The sequence below is a fragment of the Rhincodon typus genome, chromosome 19 (genome assembly GCF_021869965.1).
Source record: "Rhincodon typus isolate 14 chromosome 19, sRhiTyp1.1, whole genome shotgun sequence".
NCBI classification, from domain to species: domain Eukaryota; kingdom Metazoa; phylum Chordata; class Chondrichthyes; order Orectolobiformes; family Rhincodontidae; genus Rhincodon; species Rhincodon typus.
This window is the reverse complement of record NC_063350.1, coordinates 56,649,554-56,674,117: the sequence shown is the minus strand read 5'-3', so window position 1 is coordinate 56,674,117 and position 24,564 is coordinate 56,649,554. Positions and strand designations below refer to the sequence as shown.

Sequence of the window (24,564 nt, the reverse complement as noted above, 5' to 3'; positions counted from 1 at the left end):
CTTGATGATAATTTAATCATGATTGGGATAGTATTGGATACAATGTCACATTATTATTGATTAAATGTATGCTAATGCCATCAAGGGATGAAAGTAATGAGAATACACAAATGTATTACAGCAACACAGTATTTAATGTTAATTGTAAAAACTCAAACTTGTAACTATAGTTACAATACAATCAGCCTTTACACTATACAAAAACCTCATTCTTATACACCATTTCATAAAAAATGCTTGGTAATACGAGTCAGCATCAAAACAAGGGAAGTGCAAAGGCAAGAATTCCTGATGCAAGGCTTTTCTGTCACCATAAACCAAACAGGAGTACATGGCAAAACACGAGAAAAGATGTTACATATTCAGGGAATATTCAAAACCTCCTTAACAGAGACTTGAGAGCAATGAACTTGCACGTAGCAAGCCTATTCCCATCAAGAAGCTTCACGAGTTGATCCAGCTCACTCTCATATAAGCAAATCCAATGTGGCAAAACTTCAGTTACTGTGCCCAGTCAGGTACAGCTCATTTAGCTCATTCAGTGAAACTGCAACACCAACTACCCCAGTCCCCATTTCACTATGCTGAGCTACAAGATTTGACACTGCACCAATTTCAAGAGAGGGAAACTTAGTGGAACAGTGCAGGGTGTTTTAATTACTGAATGAGTCAATGAGCAATGAAAACGGTACCCCTGTGGCCAGTCTGGTGCCAACACACTTCCAGAACACTATTAAAGATGAATTCAACAGCAAAAATAGTTAGATATATAGATGTAATGTATCCCTGCATTACCTTAAAAGCACCCTGCAGTTTTATCTCCTTACCATATACTGATCAGCAGATATGGAACCCGTAGCAGCTGGTTTGAGGATAAAAACATTTAAATTAAATTTAAAACAAAATAATAAAGCTCATTCTACCTCACATTTACTATGTGCACTTCTGAATATCAATTCTCTAGTATTTTTCATTAGTGGTATGAACTGCATTCTTAGTGCTGCCGAACTCTACAGCAGTGTGAATTTGAAGTGAAAAGGAGACAGTTAAAACATCTGCATACAGAGTCCAGTCTGCTGGTCTCAAGTGCGAATGCACCTTCCCTGTTAGGGTTCCCACAACCAACATGGCTCAGTTACTCATAAAAAAAGATGGTGGGTTCGGTGTGGTGGGGGTCTAATAAAACCGTGCATATACTCTGCTCATTTCCCCTGTCAGCATACTGGGCAGTCATCATGTTTCATGCCACTGAGAAGTCAATGTTAACCAGCTAAGGGAACAGTTCAATGTGGCTTCCAAAGTGCAAATGGAGAAGTAGCTGCCCTGTGGGGAGGGGAAATTTAGGAGATAACTCTGCAAGTTTCAAGAAAGTTAAAATGCACCTGAAATCAGTTGAAATGTGCCTGAAATCTCTGCATTGCATACTTTCTGAAACATTCAAATGTACATCAGTTGGGATTATATCAATACAATAAAACTGTACAAAATTAGAAAAGCGAGGAACGCATACTCGAAAATAAAGAATATCGAATTGTAACCGCTTCCAAATTACAAAGTTCACTTTTAGAAATAGGACTGTTAGGAAATAAAAAAAATGACTGTCAAGAATCAGAGGGAGTTTTAAAAAAAAACTTTAAGTAGTTTTGATCCAAAAATAGCTGTAGATAGTTGAAGAAATACGGGCACAAAAGGCTCTTGTGGTCTCCAGGTTTGTTAGTGAATTCCAACCCCCCAACATTCCCTTCCCTCATTATAAAAGCTCTTTGCAGATCTATACACATATTTAACAAAGAGGAAGGTGCTCTGCATCCTCCAGTCCAGATCCAGCCTGTAGACCAAGATAATGCCCACTTGACCCCCAGGTATCACCTCCACCTTGTGTAGAACTCGGGGTGGGGGGGGTGGTGCTTACCGGACGCATCAGCAGTTCAGAAACTGCATGCCGTTAAAGAATTGGACAAGTTGGTTAGAAAGGTTTTCAGTTTATAAACGAGGTGGTGTTCACAGGGTTGTTTCGGAGCTCAGCAGTGGCAAAAAATCTCACATCACGGTCTCGGTCTGACTGCAGAATAAGAACGATCTCTTCGACAGCTTCTACGTGAGGATTCTCCGCCTCTGTGAAATATGCTGGGAATAACAAAAGAAGCAGCACAGCATCAAACACAGCCCAGTCACAAACATACAGCACAGGGGGCCATTCCGCCCGTCTTACTGTTTTCAGCTCTTTGAAATAGCCATTAGTTAGTCTAAGTCGGTTCTGAACAAGGGTCACAGGACCCGAAATGTTAACTCTCCTTTCTGTCCACAGATGCTGCCAGACCTGCTGATCTTCTCCAGCATTTTCTGCTTTTGTTACCAGTTCATGCCACACTTTGTCTTTCAATGCTCCTGCAACATTGTGCCCTTTAATTATGCATATCCAATTCAGTTTTAAAATTGCTATTAAAATTGCTTCAAAGTAGTACTTTCCAGATGATAACCCATTGACTAAAGAAATTTCTGACCTTCCAGGATCACAAAATTATTACAGTGTAGTATTCAGCCTATTGTGCTTTCACTGGTTCTATTCCCTACTGCTAATCTTTTCCCCATATCCCTGCATATCATTTCTATCTAAATAATCATCCACTTCCCTCTTGAATACCTCAACTGAACCTGCCTCCACCAAATTTCCAGGCGGTGCACTGCACAGCCTAACTATTTGCTGTGCAAACAGGTTTGCTCACATCACCCTTACTTCTTTTGTACTTTAAATCTATGCCATCTCATTTTTTTTTTTCCTTTTATGAGCGGGACCAGTTCCTTCCTATTTGCTCTTTGTAGCCTGGCTCACGATTTTGAAAATCTCTAATCAAATTTCCTCTCAGCCTTCTTCTCTGCAAGGAGAACAGTCCCAACATGTTCAATCTATCCTCATAGCTGAAGTTTCTCCTTCCTGGAACCACTCTTGTAGATTGTTTCTGCACACTCTCCAATGCATTCACATCTTTCCTTTTATGTGACTTACCCCACAGCTGTGCACAATACTCCAGCTGAGGTCTAACAAGTACCTTGTACAAGTTCAACATCACCTCCTTGTAAATGTTATTAATTGAATTTAAATTTCATAAGCTGCCATGAGGAGATCTGAATTCACATTCCAGAGCATCAGCCTGGGTTACTGACATTATTGCTAGCGGCAAGGGTTTATTGTTTACACATTGTAGAGACTGAAAAGAATCAGTATGCAAAACTCTCAAATGACAAGCATCCCTCCTCCACAACCTTTTCCATGGACTGAAGATTGGTTAACACGCACAAGACACAGTGTGGAGATTAATGGGTCTTTGAGGATAGAAAGGTATAACTTGTGGAGTGCAAAGATTAGTCCTACTGTCTCAATTATTTACTATCTATATTAACATCTTGGAGGCGGAATCATTAAAAAAAAAAGGTGGGTGGGCATGTTGTGGTGAGGATGTAAGGAATCTGCAAAGGGATATAGATTGGTTGAATGAGTGGGCAAAAACTTGATGGATGGACTTTATGTAGGAAAATGGGAGGTCATGCATTTTGGTGTGAAGAATCACAAAGTAGACAGGTAAATGGAGGGAGGCTCCAAAAAAACAGGTGAGGCACACAGGGATCTGGGTATTTTTGTGCACGAAACACAATAAGTTAGCATGTAGGTGCAGCAAGTGATTAAGACAGCAAATGGAATTTTGGCCTTTACTGCGAGAGGTTGAAGTTTTAAACAGAGAAATATTTTACAACTGTATAGCGTGTTAGTGAGGCTGCACCTGGAGTACTATCTATAGTTTTGGTCCATAAATTTGAGAAAGGATATTCATGCATTTGAGGCAGTTCAAAAGAAATTCACTAGGCAGTTTCCTGGGACGAAGCGGTTGACTTATGACAAACAGCTAAACAGTTTAAACATTCATTCATACAAGTTTAGAAGAATGATGCATGATCTTATTGAAACATTCTGAGGGGTCTTGACAAGGTAGATATTGAGGTAACAGTGTGGAGCTGGAGGAAAATAGCAAGTCAGGCAGCATCAGAGGAATAGGAAAGTTTAGGTTTCGGGTCGGGACCCTTCTTCAGAAAAGGTACCTTCTTCTTTCTGAAGAAGGGTTCCAACCTGAAACGTCAACTTTCCTACTCCTCTGATGCTGCCTGATCTGCTGTGTTCCTCCAGCTCCACACTGTGTTATCTCTAGATATTGAGATGTTTCCACTAGTGCATGAGATAGTTACAGAATAACGGGACGTTCATTTAAAACTATGATGCAAAGGAATTCCTTCTCCCATACGGTAGTGAACGTTTGGAATTCTCTACCTCAGACTGGTGGAGGCCAGATCACTGAACATGTTTAAAGAGGACATAAATAGATTTTTGACATGATCAAAGCCTATGAGGTTTTGGCATGAAAGAGGAAATAAGACCTGGGCAGATCAACCATAATCTGGAATTGTATGAGGCAAACTTGAGAGGCTAAATGACCTACTCGCACATCAATTTCTTACGTCCCTTTCCTCTTGAAGGTACCAACACCTTACCAGTTCTACCAGATTCCTCAAACAGCTCACTCACTGGACTCTTTTTTGTTATTTGAGCCTGGTATGGGCTATTCTACCATATTTGCCACAGGTCAGACTGGCCCATTACTTGATGCCCAGACATGTATATTTATAACATGAGTTACTCAATAATTAAAAGCAGGAACACTATTTCTAAAATTGTCATCGGATGTGGACTAGTATTTATTACTCATCCTTAATTGCTCTCAAGTAGATGGTAATCTATTATGGCGTAGGTATACTCGCAGTGAAGACAGGTAGGGAGTTTAAACATTTTGTCCCAGAGATTATGAAGGAATGTGATATAATTCAAAGTCAGGATGGCATGGTGACTCAGATTTGCAGGTGGCAGCATTATCATCACGTGCCCACTGCCCTTGCCAGTCTTAGCAGTAAAGATTTCAGGTTTGGAAGGAGCTATTGAAAGAACTTTAGTGAGTTATTCGACTGCTTTTCTATTATCGTAAACATTGCTTCCAGAGGAACTGCAGTGGAGGCAGTGAATGCTTAAGGCGATGAATGGGGTGCCAATCAACCACACTACTTTGTCCTAGGTCGTGTTCAGCTTTTTGAGTATTGCTGGTGCTGCACTTATCCAAGTAAGTGGACAGTAGGCCAATACCTATGTCCATAAATGGTGCTGAGGCTTTTGGTGTTCAGAAGACGAGCTATAGCCAACCTCTGACCTGTTCTTGTAGTCAATGTTTATGTGGTTGTTCCAGTTGAATGTCTGAGCCCAGGATGTTGACTGTGCGGTCTTGACAATAGTATATCATTGAATGTTGAGCCTCTCTATCAATAGAGATCGTAATAGCATGGCACTTCCTGGGTGTAAATGTTGCTTGCCCAAGTTATTAGCCCAAGCCTGAACGTCATACAGATTATATAGTTATAGAGTCAGAGTCCTACAGCATGGAGATAGGCCCTTCAGCCCAAACTGGTCCATGCTGACCAAAATATCCATCTACGTTATCCTCATTTCCCTGCACTTGGCCCATATCCTTCTAAACCTTTCCGATCCATGTATTCGTGCAAATGCCTTTTAAATGTTGTTAATATGCTTGCCTCAACTGCTTCCGTTTGCGCCTTATTCCATATGCGTACCACCCTCTGTGTAAAAAAAGTTGCCCCTCAGGTTCTCATGCATTCTTTCTCCTCTTACCTTAAACTGATGCCCTCTAGTCCTCAATTTCCCCAACCCTGGGAAAAAAGACTGCATTCACCCTATCCATGCTTGTCATGATCTTATACACTCCTATAAAGATCCCCCTCAGTGTCCTACGCTCTAAAGAAAGAAGTCCTAGCTTGTCCAACCTCTCCTTGTAACTCAGTCCCTTGTGTCTTGGCAACATCCTTTTAAATTTCTTCTGCACTCTTTCCAGTTTAATAGCAAGGTGACCAAAACTGAACACAATACTTCAAGGGTAGCCTCACCAACACCTCCCAACTGCAACATGACTTCCCAACTTCTATGTTCAATGCCCTAACTAATGAAGGCCAGTGTACCAAAAGCCTTCTTCACTGCCCTGTCTACCTGTGACTCCACTTTCAGAGAACTGCGCACCTGAATTCAGAGGTCCTTCTGTTCCACTACACTCCTTAAGGCCCTACCATTCACCATGAAACTCCTACCTTGATTTGATTTTCCAAAATGCAACATCTCACAGTTATCTGTATTAAACTCCATTTGCCATTTCTCAGCCCACTTTCCCAGCTGATCAAGATCATGCTGCAATTTCTGATAACCTCCCTCACTGTCCACTTATTTTATTGTTGGAAAATTAGGATACCACTTATTTTTGTGTCATCCGCAAACTTACTAATAATGCCTTGTACATTCTCATCCAAATCACTGATTTATATAACAAACAGCAATGGGCCCAGCACTGACCCGAGGCACATCATTAGCCACAGGCCTCCAGCCTGACAAGCATCCTTCCACTATTATTCTCTGCTTCCTACCATCAAGTCAATTGAGTATCCAATTTGCCAGCTCTCCCTGGATCCTATGTGATCTAACCTCCCAGAGCAGCCTACCACGTGGAACCGTATTTAAGGCCTTACTGAAATCCATATAGACTACATCTACTGCCCTGCCCTCATAAATCTTCCTGGTTACTTCAAAGATCTTGACGCATATGGACGTGGACTGCTTCAATATTGGAGTTGCCAATGGTACAGAACATCTTGCAATCATCAGTGAACATTCCCTCTACTGATCTTATGCCGGTGGGAAAGTCACTGCTGAAGAAGATCTCAGCTGATGCAGTACCAAAAAAGCTTGGGTCATTTTTTCCTCTCGTTTCCCACAAGTTCCCACAGGCCTTTTGTATACCCTTTCCCGCAATCAACAGTGAAGCCCCAGCTCAGATCCAACTAATGAACATAAGACCATCCAGATTCTCGTTCTGCCATTCAATAGGATCATGAATGGTCTGACATTCCTAGGAGGGATGTTGTGAAACTTGAAAGGGTTCAGAAAAGATTTACAAGGATGTTGCCAGGGTTGGAGGGCTTGAGCTATAGGAAGAAGCTGAATAGACTTGGGCTTTTTCCCCTGAAGCATCAGAGGCTGAGGGATGAGCTTATAGAGGTTTATAAAAATCACAAGGAGCATGGATAGGGTGAATGGCCAAGGTCTTTTCTCCAGGGTCGGGGAGCCCAAAACTTGGGGGCATACGTTTAAGGTGAGAGGGGAAAGATCTGAAAAGGGACCTAAGGAGTAACTTTTTCATGCAGAGGGTGGTGCCTGTATGGAATGAGCTGCCAGAGGAAGTGATTGAGGCTGGTACAATTACAACATTTAAAAAAACATATGGATGGGTATATGAAAGGAAAGGGTTTAGAGGGAAATAGGCCAAAAGCTGGCAAATGGGACTAGATTAATTTAGGAAATCTGGTCAACATGGATGAGTTGCACCAAAGGGTCTGCTTCCATGCTGTACAGCTCTATAATGTCAGCTTCCTGTGTTTTCTCTGTAACCCTTGATTTCCCTACCAATCAAAAATCTATCTGTCCATCCATTAATCTCTGCCTTAAACATACACAAGGTCTCTGTCCCCACAGCTCTGTGTGGCAAGGAGCTCCAAAGACTTAAACCTCAGAGAAAAAAATTCCTCATCTCAGCCTTAAATTAATGGTGCCCTTTACTCTGAGGTGATGCCCTCTGGTCCTAGACTCTGCCATGAGGGGAAACATCCTCTCAGCATTTACTATGTCAAGCCCCTTAAAGGACTCGATGTTTCAATGAGATCGCCTCTCATTCTTCTAAACTCCAGTGAGTAGAGTCCCACCATGTCTAGGTGTCTAGGCTTTGGTCAAAAGACAATCCATCCAAACCAGGGATCATTCTAGTGAACCTTCTCCGAGAACTGCCTCTAATGAAATACAGGTAGTTCTGCTATAAGGAGTGTTTCAGTAATGCGAATTGACTGTAATGTGATTGATGAATAGCGGATACTGTTTGTGTAATGAGAACTTTCTGCTATAGCGATTTCCCTAGAACATGATTTTCTATAGTGCAAGGTTAAACAAGAAGGCAACTATCGCACTATCCGAGAACTACCTGTAATATCCTTTCTTAAATGAGGTGACAAGAAATGCTCACAGTACTCCAAATGTGGCCTCACTAGCACCTTGTACAGTTGCAGTAAGACTTCCCTATCTCATATTCCAACCCTGTTGAAATAGGGCCAACATTCCTTAGGCTTCCTGTTTTCATGCTGAACCTATGTTGCAGCTTTCAAAGTTGTGTGCACAAGTACCCCCAAGTCTCTTTGTATTGCAGCTCTCTGCAATTTTTCTCCATTTAAATATTTTTATTTGTTTTTTTTTCCCTTTTGTTCTCCCTTCCAAAATGAACATCACATTTTCCCCACATTATACTCCATTTGCCAACCTTTTGCCACTTATTTAACCTATCAATATATCTCTGTAAACGGCTGGTTTCCCTTTCACAACTTGCTTTTCCACCTATCTTTGCGACATCTGCAAATTTGGCTATAGTACCTTCACTTCCTTCCTTCAAATCATTAATATATATTGTAAACAGTTGCAGGCCCAGCACTGTTCCTTGTGGAAGCCCACTGATTGCAGTTTGCCAACCTGAACAGAACTCCTTATACCCACTGTTTTCTACCCATTAGCAAATTCTCTATCCTTGGCAATATACTACCTCCAACACCATTAGCTCTTAACATTTGACTTAATATTCCATGAGGTATCTTGTTAAATGCCTCCCGGATGTCTAACTACAACACATCTACTGGTTCCCCTCTATCCACTCTGGTTGAGATTTCCTTAAAAAGCTCTAATAAATTAGTTAGACATGATTTCCCCTTCCTGAAGCGGTGCTGACTCTGCTTGATTAGATTGTGGTTTTCCAAATGTGCTATTACTTCATTAATAATTGAATCGAACAATTTTCCAACAATAAATGTTAGGTCAGTCAGCCCATAGTTACCAGCGTTTCATCTCACTCCTTTTTTCAATAGGGGTGTCACATTGGCAGTTTTCCAATTCTCCAGTGCTATTCCACAGATTTTTAAAAAATTATAACCAATACATCCATTATCTCTGTAGCTACTTCTCTTAGCATCATAAGAAGCAAGTCGTCACTGCCAGGGAACTTATCTGCCTTTAGTCCCATTAGCATCTCTAGTGATGGTACTTAATACCTCCGTATATTGTTTAGTATTAATGGGATGCTCAAAGTAATTTCCACTGAAAAGATTGTTGTAAAATATCTGTTTAACTCCTCTGGCAATTCCTTGTTTCCCATGAACATCTTCACAGATTCTAAGAGGCCTACGTTCACTTTGACCTCCTCTTCCATTTTATATATTTAAAGAAACTCTTATTGTCGGTTTTTATATTCCTCGCCAGTTTACCCTCATAACTTACTTTCTCTGTCTTTATTATCGTTCCATTCCTCCTTTGCTAGATTCTGTTTATCCCAGTCTTCAGGGCTGTCACTGACTTAACTCCTTATTTGCTTTTTCTTTCAACATTATATTCTCCTCAATCCTCCTAGGTTAGTCATGGTTGGTTTATCCCTCTCCAAGAATATTTCCTCCTTATTGGGATGTTTTTGCCGAGAATCATGAATTACCTCCTAAAATGTCTGCTATCGCTTGCTTACTTTTTCTTGCTAACCTATCTGTCCAATCCACTTTTGCTAACTCTATCCTCATTTAACTGTAATTCCCTTTAAGTTAAACACTGTTGCTTCTGATCCAAGTTTCTCACCATTAAGCTTGCTTTATTACTCATTACAGATTCAATGCAGCACCACATGACATTTTGCTTTAGGAAACTATCCCTAATGACTTTATGAATTCATTGTCATAGATGCCCTTTCCAAATTGATTGACCAAATCAACATGAAGATTAAAGTCATCCATAATTATTGCTCTGTTCTTTTTACAAGCTCCTATAATTTGTAGATTTAAACTCTTTATTACAGTGGAGTTACTCTCACAGCTGTCCTCATTTCATCCCTTATTAACAGTGCTACTCCCACTACCTTTTCTATCCCTCCTGTCTTTCCAAAAGGTCAAGATTCACTGAATGTTAAGTTCCTGGTTCTGATCACTTTGTAATGATGTCCTCATAATGGCCACGAGATCATTTAACTTGATTTGCGCTTTCAATTCTGTACCTTATTCAGAGTGCGACATGCAATCAGATACAAAGCTTACAGGCTTATCTTTTTGCCATTTTTAATCATCCTAATTTTTCTTTGTATTGTGGCCTTTTGTACGGACGGTACTACAGTTCAATCATTACACTATTGGCAAATCTGAAGAACATACTTTTAAGTAAATATAGCAACATGGTGGTGTTCGTAGAGAAAAAGATAACAGTTAGAGGGGGAAAAAAAAATGATCCATCCATAGTGAGGTACAGGGCTAGTATTTGAAAAAACCCACTGGAAACTTTCTGCATGTAGTAGTGTTCAAATACCTGACAAGCATTGTGTAAGCTCAGATGGTTTAGATCTCAATGCATTACACTTGAAATTTACCCAAATTCAAACATCATAGTGGGACTAGTTGGTTATTTGGCTCAAGTTTGCTCTGCCATTTCATAAGCTCACAGTTGATCAGATTGTTACCTTTACTTCACACCTCCTTAACCCTTTGAATCCCTTGTCAGTCAAGAACTTAACTCAGTTTTAAAAATCTTCAATAGCCGTGCCTTTACAGTTGTCCGGGGGACAGAATTCCACAGACTTTCAATCCTCGGGAGAATATTTCCTCATTTTCAATTTAAATGAGAATCTCTTATTTTGACTGTGCCCATTAGTTCTTGTCTCTGCCACAAGGAGATACATCCTTCAGAATCCATCCTGTCAAGTCCCCTCAAGATCTGTTACATTTCAATAAAATCACTTCTAATTCTTCTAAACTGCAATCAACATAGGCCCAACTGTTCAACATTTCTTCATAAGACAACTTCTTCATCATAGGAATTGATCGAGGGAATTCCTGAGCTGCTTCTAAAGCAATTACATCATTTTGAATTAAGGAGAGTAAAGCTGTACAGAGTATTAAATATCCTTACTTTAATATTCCATTCCCCTTGCAATGAACAATATTCCATTTGGTTTCCTAATCTCTTGCTGTGAGGTGATGGCCAGTGGTATTATCACTGGACTGTTAATCTAGACACCCAGATAACATTCTGGGGACCCAGGTTCGAATCCCGTCATGGCAGTTGGTGGAATTTGTACAGTGCTTTCATTGGCAGGGGAATTGAGTTTAAGGACCGTGAGGTTATGCTGCAGCTCTATGAAACTCTGGTTAGACCTCACTTGGAATATTGTGTTCAGTTCTGGTCACCTCATTATAGGAAAGATGTGGAAGCTTTAGAGAGAGTGCAGAGGAGATTTACCAGGATGCTGCCTGGACTGGAGGGCAGGTATTATGAGGAAAGGTTGAGGGAGCTATGGTTCTTTTCATTGGAGCAAAGAAGGATGAGAGGTGACTTGATAGAGGTGTACAAGATGATGAGAGGCATAAATAGAATGGATAGTCAGAGACTTTTTCCCAGGGTGGAAATGACTATTATGAGGAGGCATAATTTTAAGGTGATCGGAGGAAGGTATAGGGGAGATGTCAGAGGTAGGTTCTTCACACAGAGAGTGGTGGGCATGTGGAATGCGCTGCCAGCAGTGGTAGTGGAGTCAGATACTTTAGAGACTTTTAAACAACTCTTGGATAGGCACATGGAGGATAGTAAAATGTAGGGTGTGCAGGGTAGATTGATCTTAGTAGGATAATAGGTCGGCACAACATCGTGGGCCGAAGGGCCTGTACTGTTCTATGTTCTATCTGGAACTAAGAGTCTAATGATGACCGTGAATCCATTGTCGATTGTTAGAAAAACCCATCTGGTTCACTCATGTCCTTTAGGGAAGGAAACTGCCACCCTTACCTGGTCTAGCCTACATGTGACTCCAGACCCACAGCAATGTGGTTGACAATCAACTGCCCTCTGGGCAATTAGGGATGGGCAACAAATGCTGCCTATTCAACGATGCCCTCATCCCATGAATGAATGAAAAAAACTCACATATTAACTTTTTTATGATTTATAAAACAAAATCCTTCTATACTGCAGAGTTCTACAATCTCTCTTCATTTAAATAACAATCTGCTTTTATAGCCTTCCTGCCAGAGTGGACAACCTTACATTTTCTCATTATATATCAATTGTGATTTTTGCCCACTCATTTATGTTAATATGCATTTCAAAGCTCCTTACATCCTCTTCACAATTTATTCTCCGACCTATCTTTGTGTCATCAGTAAATTTAGCAACCATTCAGTCCCATTATCAAAATCATTGATATAAATTATAAATACTTGAGGCTTTAGCATTGGTCCCTGTGGTGCTCCAGTGGCTACATCTCACCACCAGAATAGAATATCCTTTATTACCTTTTTATCCCTACTGTTTCCTGTTAGCTAACCAACCCCCTATCCATGCTAACATGCTACACTCTACACCATGAGATTTTATTTAGTGCAGTATTGCTTAATATGCCACCTTTTCAAATGCCTTCTAGAGAACAAGCACTCCACATTTATATAGATTCCCCTTTATCCATGTTCTTGTGACTTCCTCAAAGTACTCCAGTAAATCAGTAAAACATGATTTTCTGTTGACCATGTTGACTCTTTCTGGTTGCATGAAGATTTTTTAAGTGCCTTGCTATAACCTCCTCAGTAATAAATTCAGGCATTTTTGCTGTGACAGATGTTAGTCGAAAAGGCCTATAGTTTCTTGCTTTCTGTTTTTTCCTTGAATAGAAGAGAATTACATTCACTGCTTCCCAATCTGAAGGGACCTTTCCAGAAGCGAAGGAATTTTGGAAAATTAAAATTGATGCATTTACCATCTCAGCAGCCACTTCTTTTAAAACCTTAGGATGTTATCCATTAGGACCTGGGCTCTTGTTGGCTTTGAGGTATAATAGTGTTCTCAGTACCCTTTCCTTGGTGATTGCAATTGTTTTAAGTTCCTTCCTTTTTTCATTTGCACAAATCACTACAGGCTAGTGTACATGCGCGTTCAGTAAATGGGAGCAGGACAATGAGCTTTTTTAGTGTTGTGCCTCAAGAAGGATAATATAGCCTTGTGGGGTGTACGGTGAGAATTATGCCAAGTTGTAAAGGGATAATTATGACAGGTTGCATAAACTTATGCTGTCTTCACTTGGGTTCAGAACGTGATCATATTGAGGAGATTAAAATAATTAAAGGATTTGGAAAAGCAGACATTGAGAAGTTGTGTCCTTTGATGGAGGATCCTGAAGACAGGGCATAATCTCAACTAGATCATGATGTGGAGGTGCCGGTGTTGGACTGGGATGGACGAGGTCAGATCACATGACAGCTTAACAGGTTTATTTGAAAAAACGAGCTTTGGGAGTATAACACCTTCATCAGGTGAAAAGGGGTTATGCCCCCAAAGCTTGTATTTTCAAATAAACCCATTGGACTATAACCTGGTGTCGTGTGATTTATGACCTTGTCAACTAGATTAAATCACTTTGGATTGGAATCAGGAATAATTTTTGAGACAGTAATTAAGATCTTGACTTCTCTTCCCCAAAAGGGTGGGAATGCCAGATTGTTGAAACTGAACACTGACTTTTATTAGCTCAGGTACTCAAAGAACATGAAGCTAATGCAGGAAAAGTAGCGACTGTGTAAATAAATGGGCAATAGGGAGCTAAATAGCCCAACCTGATGTTACTAAAAATATAGCAATATTACTCAAAATAAGTCAAAATTTATTATTCTACAAATGGCAATTGGTGTACAATTTTGAGTTATCTGGAGGCTCATTGTATTGAATCAGAATCTACATGCACACACAGAAACCCAATGCCAGTTGATATAATCTAGCTGTGACTTATTATGTGAATAATAACTCCTAGAATCCCACAACAAATTCCTATTGTTTTAAATAACTAATACGCTCATTTAAGAACACCATGTACTTTCATATTTACTTTTCTCCAGTAGTGTGTGCCTTAGTGCCTTGGCAAGCAGCACTCGTACATTCGGAACAGGATCAGTAGCCAAACCAAGTAGACTTGGAAGTAGGTGTTCAACAAACTGGCTCACTGGCATGCATTCCTCCTCCACAACAGCCTGTGTACAAAGGAGAAAGTTTTCTTCAGTTAATTTTAAAAAACATTAAAAAGCATCTTTAATTAGGACCTTCCAACACTTACCACATCTTTTGTATTTAAAACATTTTTCCTGCTTTTTATTCTGGAGGACTCCAACTCTTAAGGGATTACAATGCTTAATCTGCAGCAGCAGCTACTTATGTTAATTTAGAAAGTAAGCATCAGTAAGATATTCAGTGGGATGGGATGGGGCAGAGGGCAGCAGTGGTAGTGGAAACCATAGATAACCTGATACTGTTCCTATTTCTTCTGGCTTGGTCATTAAATATTCCCACAGTCAACAGTGAGAAAATGTGGTGTCACTTTAACAAAAAGGAGGAATTATTTCACTCACTCACCTGACAAATGAAGGCAAATGCCTGACGTCCAATCCACTTGGAGCAGTGGCAAAATCGAAGTGTGAGCTCATTCATAAAGTTCACAGCTAACGGTTCACTGGCAGTTGCATAGAACTTCCTTAGAATCTCCACCACCTATTGAGTAATAAAAAAGGCCTATTAGTGAAAACAAGCAAAAATGTAGGAAGCAGTACTTCTTAAAAATCTACATTTATTCCATGGATAGCTTTGTCCATCAGTGTCACTTTGGTAATCTCCCCTCATGGTCCCATTAGCCCACCACTTCCAAACAGAAAGTTATGTAGCAGATGACAGTGACCCCAGTGTTTTCCCTCTTTTTTTACCCCCTATTGCCAGTATACTGATTTAGCTAAAATATTTCTTCATTCATTTTCTTTCCCCAAATCTGAAGGCCCAAAGCCTAAAACTTTAGCTTGCCTGCTCTCTTCACAAATGCTGATGTTTCCAACAATTCCAATTGCAGTTGCATTTTGTTCAGAGATTTAGTAATATAAACAGCATACAGAATGTTTGCACAAAAATTAGGGGAGCAAACATGGGCCACAAAATAGCTTTACCAGATAGGATAAGGAAAACCCCCCAAGGCATTTTAAGTATATTAAGAGCAAGGGAATTCCCAGGAAAGAGGAGGGCAATATTAGAGACAAAAGCAGCAATCTTTACATTGAGCTAGTGGATATGGGTGAGGTCTTAAATGAATATTTCTCATTCGTATTCACAAAGGAGAGAAAGATAATGTAGCTAGAGATTTCAGTTGGGATAGTAAGGTTCCAGAGCATGTTAGGATTAATAACAAGGAGGTATTAGATGATTTTGCTGGCATAAAGGTACAAAAATTCACAGGGCCTGTTGAGATATATCCCAGGCTGCTATGGAAGGCAAGGGAGGAGTTTGCTGGGATCCTGATCGAGATATTTTGCGCTGGCAACAGATGAAGTGCCAGATGACTGGAGGAGGGCTAATGTGGTTCCTTTGTTTAAGAGGACATCAGGGATAGGCCATGTAATTACCAATTAGTCTGAAATTAATGGTAGGGAAATTATTACAAAGATTTCTGGAGGGACAGGATTGGAAAGGCAGAGATTGATCAGGGATAGTCAGCACAGATTTGTCAGAGACACCTATCTGACTAATTTGCATCTTTTGAAAAAGATGACAAAATATATCGATGAGGGCTGTACAGTTGATTGGGTTTACATGGACTTCAGTATGGCCTTTGACAAGGCTCCACAAGGAAGGTTGGTCCAAAAGATAAGAACCCACATGATCCAAGGCAAGTTGGAAAACTGGATCAAAAACTGGCTTGCAAATAGGACACAAAGGGTGATAGAGGAGTGCTGTATTTTGTGATTGGAAGCTTTTGACCAGTGATGCACCACAGAGATCAATCCTTGGACCTTTGCCATTTGTTATGTACATTAACAACTTGGATGTGAATGTAGAAGATATAATTAGTAAGTTGCAAATGATGTGAAAATTGTGGGTGTTGTTGACAGTGAGGAGCATAGTTTCAGGCTACAGTCTGATACTGATCAGTTGGTAAGTTGGACAGAGCAAGGGCAGATTAAATTTAAACTTGATAAGCGTAAGATGATGCATTTTGGGAGATCCAATAAAGGAAGGATGTGCACAATGTATGAAAAGGCCCAAGGGAGTATTGAGGAACAAAGGGAGCCTATTGAACCCACAGACCTCTGAAAGTGTCAGTATAGGTAGATAGGCCAACAAAGGCTTGCCTTCATTGGCTGGGGAATATAGGAGCAGGGAAGGCTTATTACAACTCTACAGAGCATTGGTTAGGCTACAAGTGGAATAGTGTACACAGTTCTGGTCAATACACTATCGGAAGTGGGAGACTGCACTGGAGAGGGTGCAGAGTAGATTCACCAGAATGTTGCCTGGAATGGCAAGTCTCTGTTATGAGGAGAGACTGGATAGGCTGGACTTGATTTCCTTGGAGTAAAGGAGGCATGAGGGGGGATCTGATGGAGGTGCACATAATCATGAGAGGCATCAATAGGGTAGATTGTGAGACTCTTTCCCACATAGCAGACTTTTCAAAGACTGGTGGGCATACGTTTAAGGTGAGAAGTAAGTGATTTAGAGGAAATCAGAGGAAAAATGTTTTCACCTATGGGGTGGTAGAAAATGAACACACTGCCTAAGATGGTGATAGAGATAGGTACTCTGAACATTTAAGAAACATCTAGATGAGCACTTCAAATGCCAGGGCATAGCAGGATATGGACCAAAGGCAAGTAAGTGGGATTAGTATAATTTGCTGTTTGCTGGTCAGCATAGACATGGTGGGCCAAAGGACCTGTTCCTATGCTATGAAATTCGATGACTTTATGAGATACTTTTAAAAAAAAACTTATTTTTTCTGGTGGCTGGTGGCCAGTGGCCAGAAGATCTTCACAAATATAAAGCACAAATACCTGGGTAAACAGTCATTCAGAAACAACTTACAGGAGATAAATGTTAGAAAATAAAATGGAAGCAGTATTTAAACTTAACCACACTTAACTCAATGCCATTTTGAACGATGCTTAAATTGGCCTATGCAACCACACTTGTGAACACTCACAAGGAAAAGATTTATAAAGGTTTTTGAATTGAAAGGTCCTTTTATATCTTACGAATTAGATTTCAAGGACATTTTTCAAATTAAATTTGCATTTATATAGCATCTTGTTATTTACATCCCCCTGAATAGACCTTGGTTTAACATCTCACTTAAAACAGCACCTCAGACTTCAACACTTGGTAATGCACTGAAACAGTCACCCATAAAGTTCACCTTAAATCTGGGACCTTCTGACTCAGAAGTGAGCACTGCCTCTGAGGCATTAATTGAAGAAAACTCTGCTGCAGAATCAGAAATACCAGTCCACCCTGACAGGAGACTGTGAATTCAAAAATAGAGGCACCCACCAGATGAAGACAGGCCCAAATTCTAAGTAAAAACAAATCAATGAGAACCATTCAAAAATGGAACATGATTCATCAATAACTTGATACAGTAGCACTTGTGTCACACATACCAGCTTGAAAGAAATCCACCGAACCTCAGCAACCTTATCAGAACACAGAGACAGTGCGATGTGTCGTAGGTAGTCGTGTACGTCGTTGGGATTGTAGAGTTCCAGCAACAAAATTACTTGTCTGAAATAGGTCAAACAAAATGTTTAACGTATAAAAGCATATTTTTACTTCTTCCGATCAGCCCATACTTCCTCTTCAGAAAAAGCCAACTCTACCATAGACCCCTTCACCACATATAAAATTCTTGGGAAATCATCTGTCTGCAGAACATATCATGGCCACTGTATGGAATCAAGTGCAAAAATCCTACCTTATCTAGTCTTCCCTGAACCAGAGAGGACTACAGAGCCAATGAGCACCCTTGCAAGACACACTTAATCAATGCAAGCATACATCTGGGACTCTGGTGCTCTTCACAATTCACTTACTCATTGGATAATTCTGCAGAAGATAGTGGGGAATAGGGTTGGAGGGAAAGAAAGACCATTTATATTTTTCCTCATAGAATTTTACTGTGTGGAAGCAGACCATTTGGCTCTTCAAGTCCACACTGACCCTCCAAAGGCCATCCTACCCAGACCCATTCCCCTTACCTATACCTGTAACCCTGTATTTCCCATGGTTATTGCACCTATCCCACATATCCCTGGACACTATGGGCATGACCAATCCACATAACTTGGTTTGGAGGAGGAAGCTGGAGCACTCGGCAGAAACCCACGCAGACATGGGGAGAATGTGCAAACTCCGCATAGACAGACAGTCTCCCGAGGTTGGAATTGAACCTGGGTCCGTGGATCTGAGGCAGCAGTTTCAGTATTGTATGTTTTGCAGGTCATATTTACAGCCACAGTGGACTGAATCTCATTAGTAAATTAGAACTAAAAACTGTAGTGCTAAACTTAGCTGTATTTATTCAAGGCCAACAAAGCTCATTATAGTTTACTGAATCAAGTTTAGCATTTCCTGACCTACACTTCAGCCAGGGCTCAATCAACTAATACCACCAAAACATTAGCCTCCCAATATTCATTACTCGAGCAATCTAAAGGTAGCACTTATGCTTCTACTGCAGTTAGAAAATATTCATATATAAAACAGGTAACTAGATTATATGATAATAAATCACAAAATAAATGCATTTATCTAAATTTCACTTCTTGCCTGGCTCATTTCATATAGGAGGGCACAGGATGATCTATCCCCTGGCCATAAGAACGTCTTTTCAGACTGCCTTACTAACAGCCACTCAAACATTACTAAATAAAGATAGAGATGATATTAAAAACCATGAGAAGGCTGTCACATTATGTTCAACATTTGAATGAACATTCATTCCAATTTCACTTGTGGGTTCATTTATACATTTATTCGTTTTTCGAACTGCCTTTCTAACAGGTTCTTAAATGTTGACAGGACACTGCTTCTATCAAAACCTCTAGTAGAATAGTGGCCCATAGAACCTAACTCCACTAACCTCACAGCCATCTGTGACAAAGGATTTCTTCTGTTGTGCGTCTGAAATCTAATGTATTTATCATTGCATCTACATGATTTCAACTAGTGGATGCAGAGAAACAGAAAATAGGAACAGGAGTAGCCACTTGGACCTGCTCCACCATTCAATATGATCATCACTAATTATGCTACTCAATACCCTGCTCCCACTTTTACCAATGCCCTTTGATCAATTTAGCCCAAAGGACTACATCTAGATCCTTGAAAACATTCAATGTTTTGGCCTCCACCACTTTCTGTGGCAGACAATTCCACAGGCTCACCACTCTCTGGATGGAGAGATTTCTCCTTATCTAAGTCCTAAATGGCCTGCCCTGTAACCGTGATTCTGGACTGCCTGGTCAGTCATCGGGAACATTCTTCCTGCATATACCTTATCTAATCCTGTTATAATTTTATAGGTTTCTATGAGAACACCCCAACCTCATTCTTTCAAACTCCAGTGAATATAGTCCTAACCAATCCAGTCTCTCTTCATACATCAATACATCAGTCTTGCCATCCCAGGAATCAGTCTAGTAAATCTTTGTCACAATTTCTCCATAGTCAGAACATCCTTCCTCAGATAAAAAGACCAAAACTATAACACAATATTCCAGTTGTGGTCTCACTAAAACTTCAGCAAGACATCCCACGCTACAAAGGGGATTTGCCTTCTTTTGCCTATCATTTGCCTTCTTTACTGCCTGCTGCACATGTGCGTTTATTTTCAGTGACTGGTGTACAAGGAACCTCAGGACTTTTTGCACGTTCCTCTTTCCCAATCTATCACTATTCAGATAATAATTTGCCTTCCTGTTTTTGCTACCAAAAGTGGATAATCTCACATTTATTCATGTTATTGATTGATCGATCGATTGATTTATTGTCACATGAACTGAAGTACAGTGAAAAGCTTTGTTTACGAGCAGCACAGGTATATCATAGTAAGAATGTACAGATCAAAAAGACTTAGACAGAGGCATACAGGTTACATTGAATTAGGTGTACGCTAGGTGAGATCAATGTTAGCAAGATCAGTATTATTTGAGACTACAGGGTCCATTCATCAGTCTAATAGTGGCCGGAAAGCAACTGTTCCTGAACCTGCTGGTGGCTTCTGTACCAGTGTCTGATGGAAGAAGTTGTAGGAGATCATTACTGGTGTGTGATGGATCTTTGATGATGTTTTCAGCCTTTCCGTGGCAGCAAGTCATGTAAATGGAGTCCATGGATGGAAGGTTAGCTTCCATGATGGTTTGGGCTGTGCACACCACCTTTTTGTAGTTTCTTACTGTCCTGGGCAGAGCAGTTGCCATACCAGGCCGTAATACACTGGACAATATGCTTTCAATGGTGCATCTGTAGAATTTGGTGAGGGTCCTTAAAGACATGCCAAATTTCCTGAGCCACCTGAGGAAGAAGAGATGTTGTTGGGCCTTCTTGACCGTAGCATCTATGTGCAAGTCCAGGACAGGTCGTCAGTAATTGTCACTCCGAGGACTTGATGCTCTCCACACACTCAACCTCAGTTCAGTTGATGTAGATTGGGGCATGTCCTCCTCCTTCCTTTCTGAAGTCGATAATCAGTTCTTTAGTTTTGCTGACGTTGAGAGAGAGGTTGTTCTAATTGCACCACGTCACTACGTTTGAGGGCTCTGGGACTATACTCATTGGAGTTTAGAAGGATGAGGGGGAATCTAATTGAAACTTTCAGGATACTGAATGGCCTGGACAAAAATGGATGTTGGGAAGATGCTTCCATTGGTAGGAGAATCTAGGACTCAAGGACACAGCCTTAGAGTGAAGGGAAGGCCTTTTAGAACGGAGATAAGGAGAAACTTCTTCAGCCAGAAAGTGGGAATCTATGGAATTCACTGCCACAAAAGGCTGTGGAGGCCAGGTCATTGAGTACATTTAAGACTGAGATAGATAGGTTCTTGATTATCAAGGGGATCAAGGGTTACGGGGAGAAAGCAGGAGAATGGGGTTGAGGAACTTATGAGCCATGATTGAATGGCAGAGCAGACTCGATGGGCCGAATGGCCTAATTTCTGCTCCTATGTTTTATGGTCTTATTACCAAGCCCTCTATCCCCCTTCTGTATTTTGACTCATCGTTGTTAGATATCCGTCCTACCAAGATGGTGTCATCAGCGAACTTGTAGATGGTGTTCGTTTGGAATTTGGCAACACAGTTGTGTGTACACAGCCAGCACAATAGGGGGCTGAGGATGCATCCTTGGGGGGATTGGGGAGGGATCCAGTGTTGAGTGTTATTGTGGAGAAGGCACAGTTACTTATCTTCACTGATTGCAGTTTGTGGGTCAGAAAGCCAGTGGATCCAGTTGCAGAGGCCGGAGCTGAGACCAAGGTCACAGGGTTTTAAGATCAGTCTGGAATGGATAATGGTGTTGAAGGCGGATCTGTAATCATTGAGCAGGAGACTGATGTAGGTATCCTTGTTGTCCAGATGTTCTAGGGATGAGTACAGAGCTAGGGATATGGCATCCACTGTGCACCTGTTATGTCGGTAGGCAAATAGTAGGGGATCAAGATGGGCTGGGAGACTGGAGTTGATGTGTGCCATAACCAGCCTCTTGAAGCACTTCATGATTATTGAGGTCACAGCCACTGGGCGGTAGTCATTAAGGCACATTACATCATCTGCTGTGCATTTTCCCACTCCCTCAAATTACACTCGTCTACATTACTTTAAAGTACCTCTGTACCCTCCTCATAATTCACCTTCCCACCCAGCTTTGTGCCATAGCTACGTAGATATGAGCTGCTTCTTTCCACTTTATCCCGTCTTGATAAGAAAAACGCAGCTTTCATTTCCTCTCACCAGACATCATCTTAACGAATCTCCAGCGGACTCTCCTATTTTCTCTTTCTCCTCAATAAGGTTAGAACTTCTTTTCTTCTAGACATCAAAGTGATACAAAGTAATGCATATAGACACACAGGGGCCTATAAGACAATAGCACGTCTGACAATTGGTCATGGTATTGAAAGCAAGGAAGCAAAAGAAAATAAACATTAGAACTGGTGAAGGTGGGATGCTGTACATCAAGTTGGCTCATGCTTCACTCTGCACTGAAGTCCAACCAGCTTAATACAATCAGAAACAAAAACAGAAGTTGCTGGAAAAGCTCAGCAGGTCTGGCAGTGCCTGCGAAGAAAAATCAGAGTTAACGTTTCGTGCCTGGTTCTGAGGAAGGGTCACCAGGCCCAAAACATTAACTCTGATTTTTCTTCACAGGTGCTGCCAGACCTACTGAGCTTTTCCAGCAACTTCTGTTTTTGTTCCTGATTTTTACAGCATCCACAATTCTTTCAGTATTTATTCAGCTTAATACAACGTTTGTTGCCATTTACTGCAGATGCAATTTTATAATCTTTTTGAGTATTGCCTAAGTTAAATAGTGTATGATATTTCCTCTCATATTTCCTAACCAATATGCTAAACTCAAACAAATAACCCAATACTTTAACTCATTTTGAAGAATTGCTCTCAAATAAACAAACAAACAAACAAACATTGTTGCAAGAGAATAGGTTCAGATTTTCTAGTAAAACAGTTTTTTTCTGAACAGTACTCAATGTATAGAACACCTACTCTGCCAGTTCATATCGAAAGCGCCAATTCCGGCTATTATCGGTTACCATGAACTCCTGAAGTTGGTACAGGTACTCACGGCGCTTCTCCACATGAAGTAGCTGTGAACAAAGAGAATACAATGAGTTCCTGAGTAGGTGAGCACAACAAGCTAAATAAAAGCAGCCATTCCTTCCTCAGCAGCTCAGTGTTTTGTATAAACTGAAACTCATCACCACGCTTAAATGACCTCCAAATCCAAGAGGGAAGTCTCATCAGGGGAGCAAGTAGGACAGAAGAGATTGTTTTGACAGGGTCACTTAAAGATTCACTCAGAGGGGGATTTACAAACAAAATTCCTTTAAGTTCTAAGGAGAAGTTTAAATTAATAGTTTTATATCAAAAATGTTTACAGTGTGATTTATGAGAACTTAGGTTTAAAGTTTATTTGCAAGAGTGACTGGCAGTCCTGCAGGGAAGATGCATGCATGTCACACAATCTTTGCTTTGATAGGTTGTTTAGCATGCAAAGAGCCTCAAGCAGTGAACATAGAAAGTTGAAGTTCAATTTATTCAAACCTTTCTCAGACTAACAGAACTTGGCACTTTGCACTGGGACTTACACACTCAAAAGGAAAGTGTCAAGAATTGTCCTTTTCAAACTTTCAAATCCACAAGTTAAAAACGACAAATTAACCTGAGCTTCATGGTTCAGGCAATCAAGGTTGCAGTGAAGGGGGTCTTCTTTGGCCACATCTTGGCCATACTCAGTGTGTATCATACTCTTTGGTATGTTAGCTATGGGACCCTGACCACAGAATGAAACTCTCCCCACACTCACGAATGGCCCCACTCCCCCACCCCAATCCAACCATGGGGCCCATGATGTCAGGATTCCTGTGCCAACAAAGTTTGTGGAAAACAATTCCTATAGAAAATACACGTTCACACTACCAGGAAAGCTGAGCTGGAAGTACCCTCTGTGTGTAATTGCTAAGTTAGACCTAAAAATATGTCCATTCTACCAATGGTAAAATTTACTTTTAAACTCTATGCGTCAACTGCTGGAAAACGGGATTGGAAGAGTTAGGCAACTGTTTTTGACTGCGTGGACATGATGGGCCAAAGGGCCTTTTTCTGTGCTGTAGATCCTTACGACTACAACCAGTAAAGTCCTCAGTTCCTGCTACATCAAAAAAATCCAATTGAACTTTGAAGAGAGCAAGCACAATTTCAAGAAACTCCTAAGTATGAGGATCTACACATGGCTCAGATCCAGCCATATGGGCAGAGATGCAGAGGGATTAAGAGGGATTGATAAACAACAGAGTTGGATATACTGGGCTTGTGTATAAACATCACATCAAAGATTCACAGTCTTTAAAGTCAACTAACTTACTAACATTTGTGAAAGGGTGGCTCTTAGAAAAAATGTGGACGAAATTCATCAGCCAGGCGCTTATCTGCAATCTCAAATGGAAATGAATGTGCCTGGAAGTCAAGCGTGAAATGGACTTGCTCACTGCACTGTTTATCATTTGGACTGTCACATAAATTGGCATTTTGGCAAGGAAGCAAATGTGTAGTCTTATCACAGAAAGAGATCAGGCCCCTTCAGAAGGAGGGGACAGGGGAAGTTGGAAAGGTTACCGAGAAATAATTAGCCTATTGATATTCAGATTGTGTCTTTAATAATTCTCGATCAACAACTCACAACATCCATTATTCAACATTTAGTTTGAGCCATTTAGAAATAATTTGTCCTGATGTACAATCATATTGTTAATACGAAC

The 24,564-nt window shown here is 40.6% G+C and overlaps 1 protein-coding gene across 1 annotated transcript in view; it reads right to left on the bottom strand.

Moving 5' to 3' along the window:
- Positions 1–115: 115 nt before the first annotated feature.
- LOC109935851 (serine/threonine-protein phosphatase 4 regulatory subunit 1-like) overlaps positions 116–24,564 on the bottom strand; it is a 76,130-nt gene continuing 51,681 nt past the window's right edge. The window contains exons 14-18 of the mRNA XM_048608197.1: positions 22,793–22,893; positions 17,674–17,794; positions 14,609–14,743; positions 14,088–14,229; positions 116–2,127 (exon numbers count right to left, since the gene is read on the bottom strand). Of these exons, the coding sequence (XP_048464154.1) occupies positions 1,979–2,127; positions 14,088–14,229; positions 14,609–14,743; positions 17,674–17,794; positions 22,793–22,893 (648 nt within the window). The 3' untranslated portion in view covers positions 116–1,978. The remainder of the gene's footprint in view (positions 2,128–14,087; positions 14,230–14,608; positions 14,744–17,673; positions 17,795–22,792; positions 22,894–24,564) is intronic.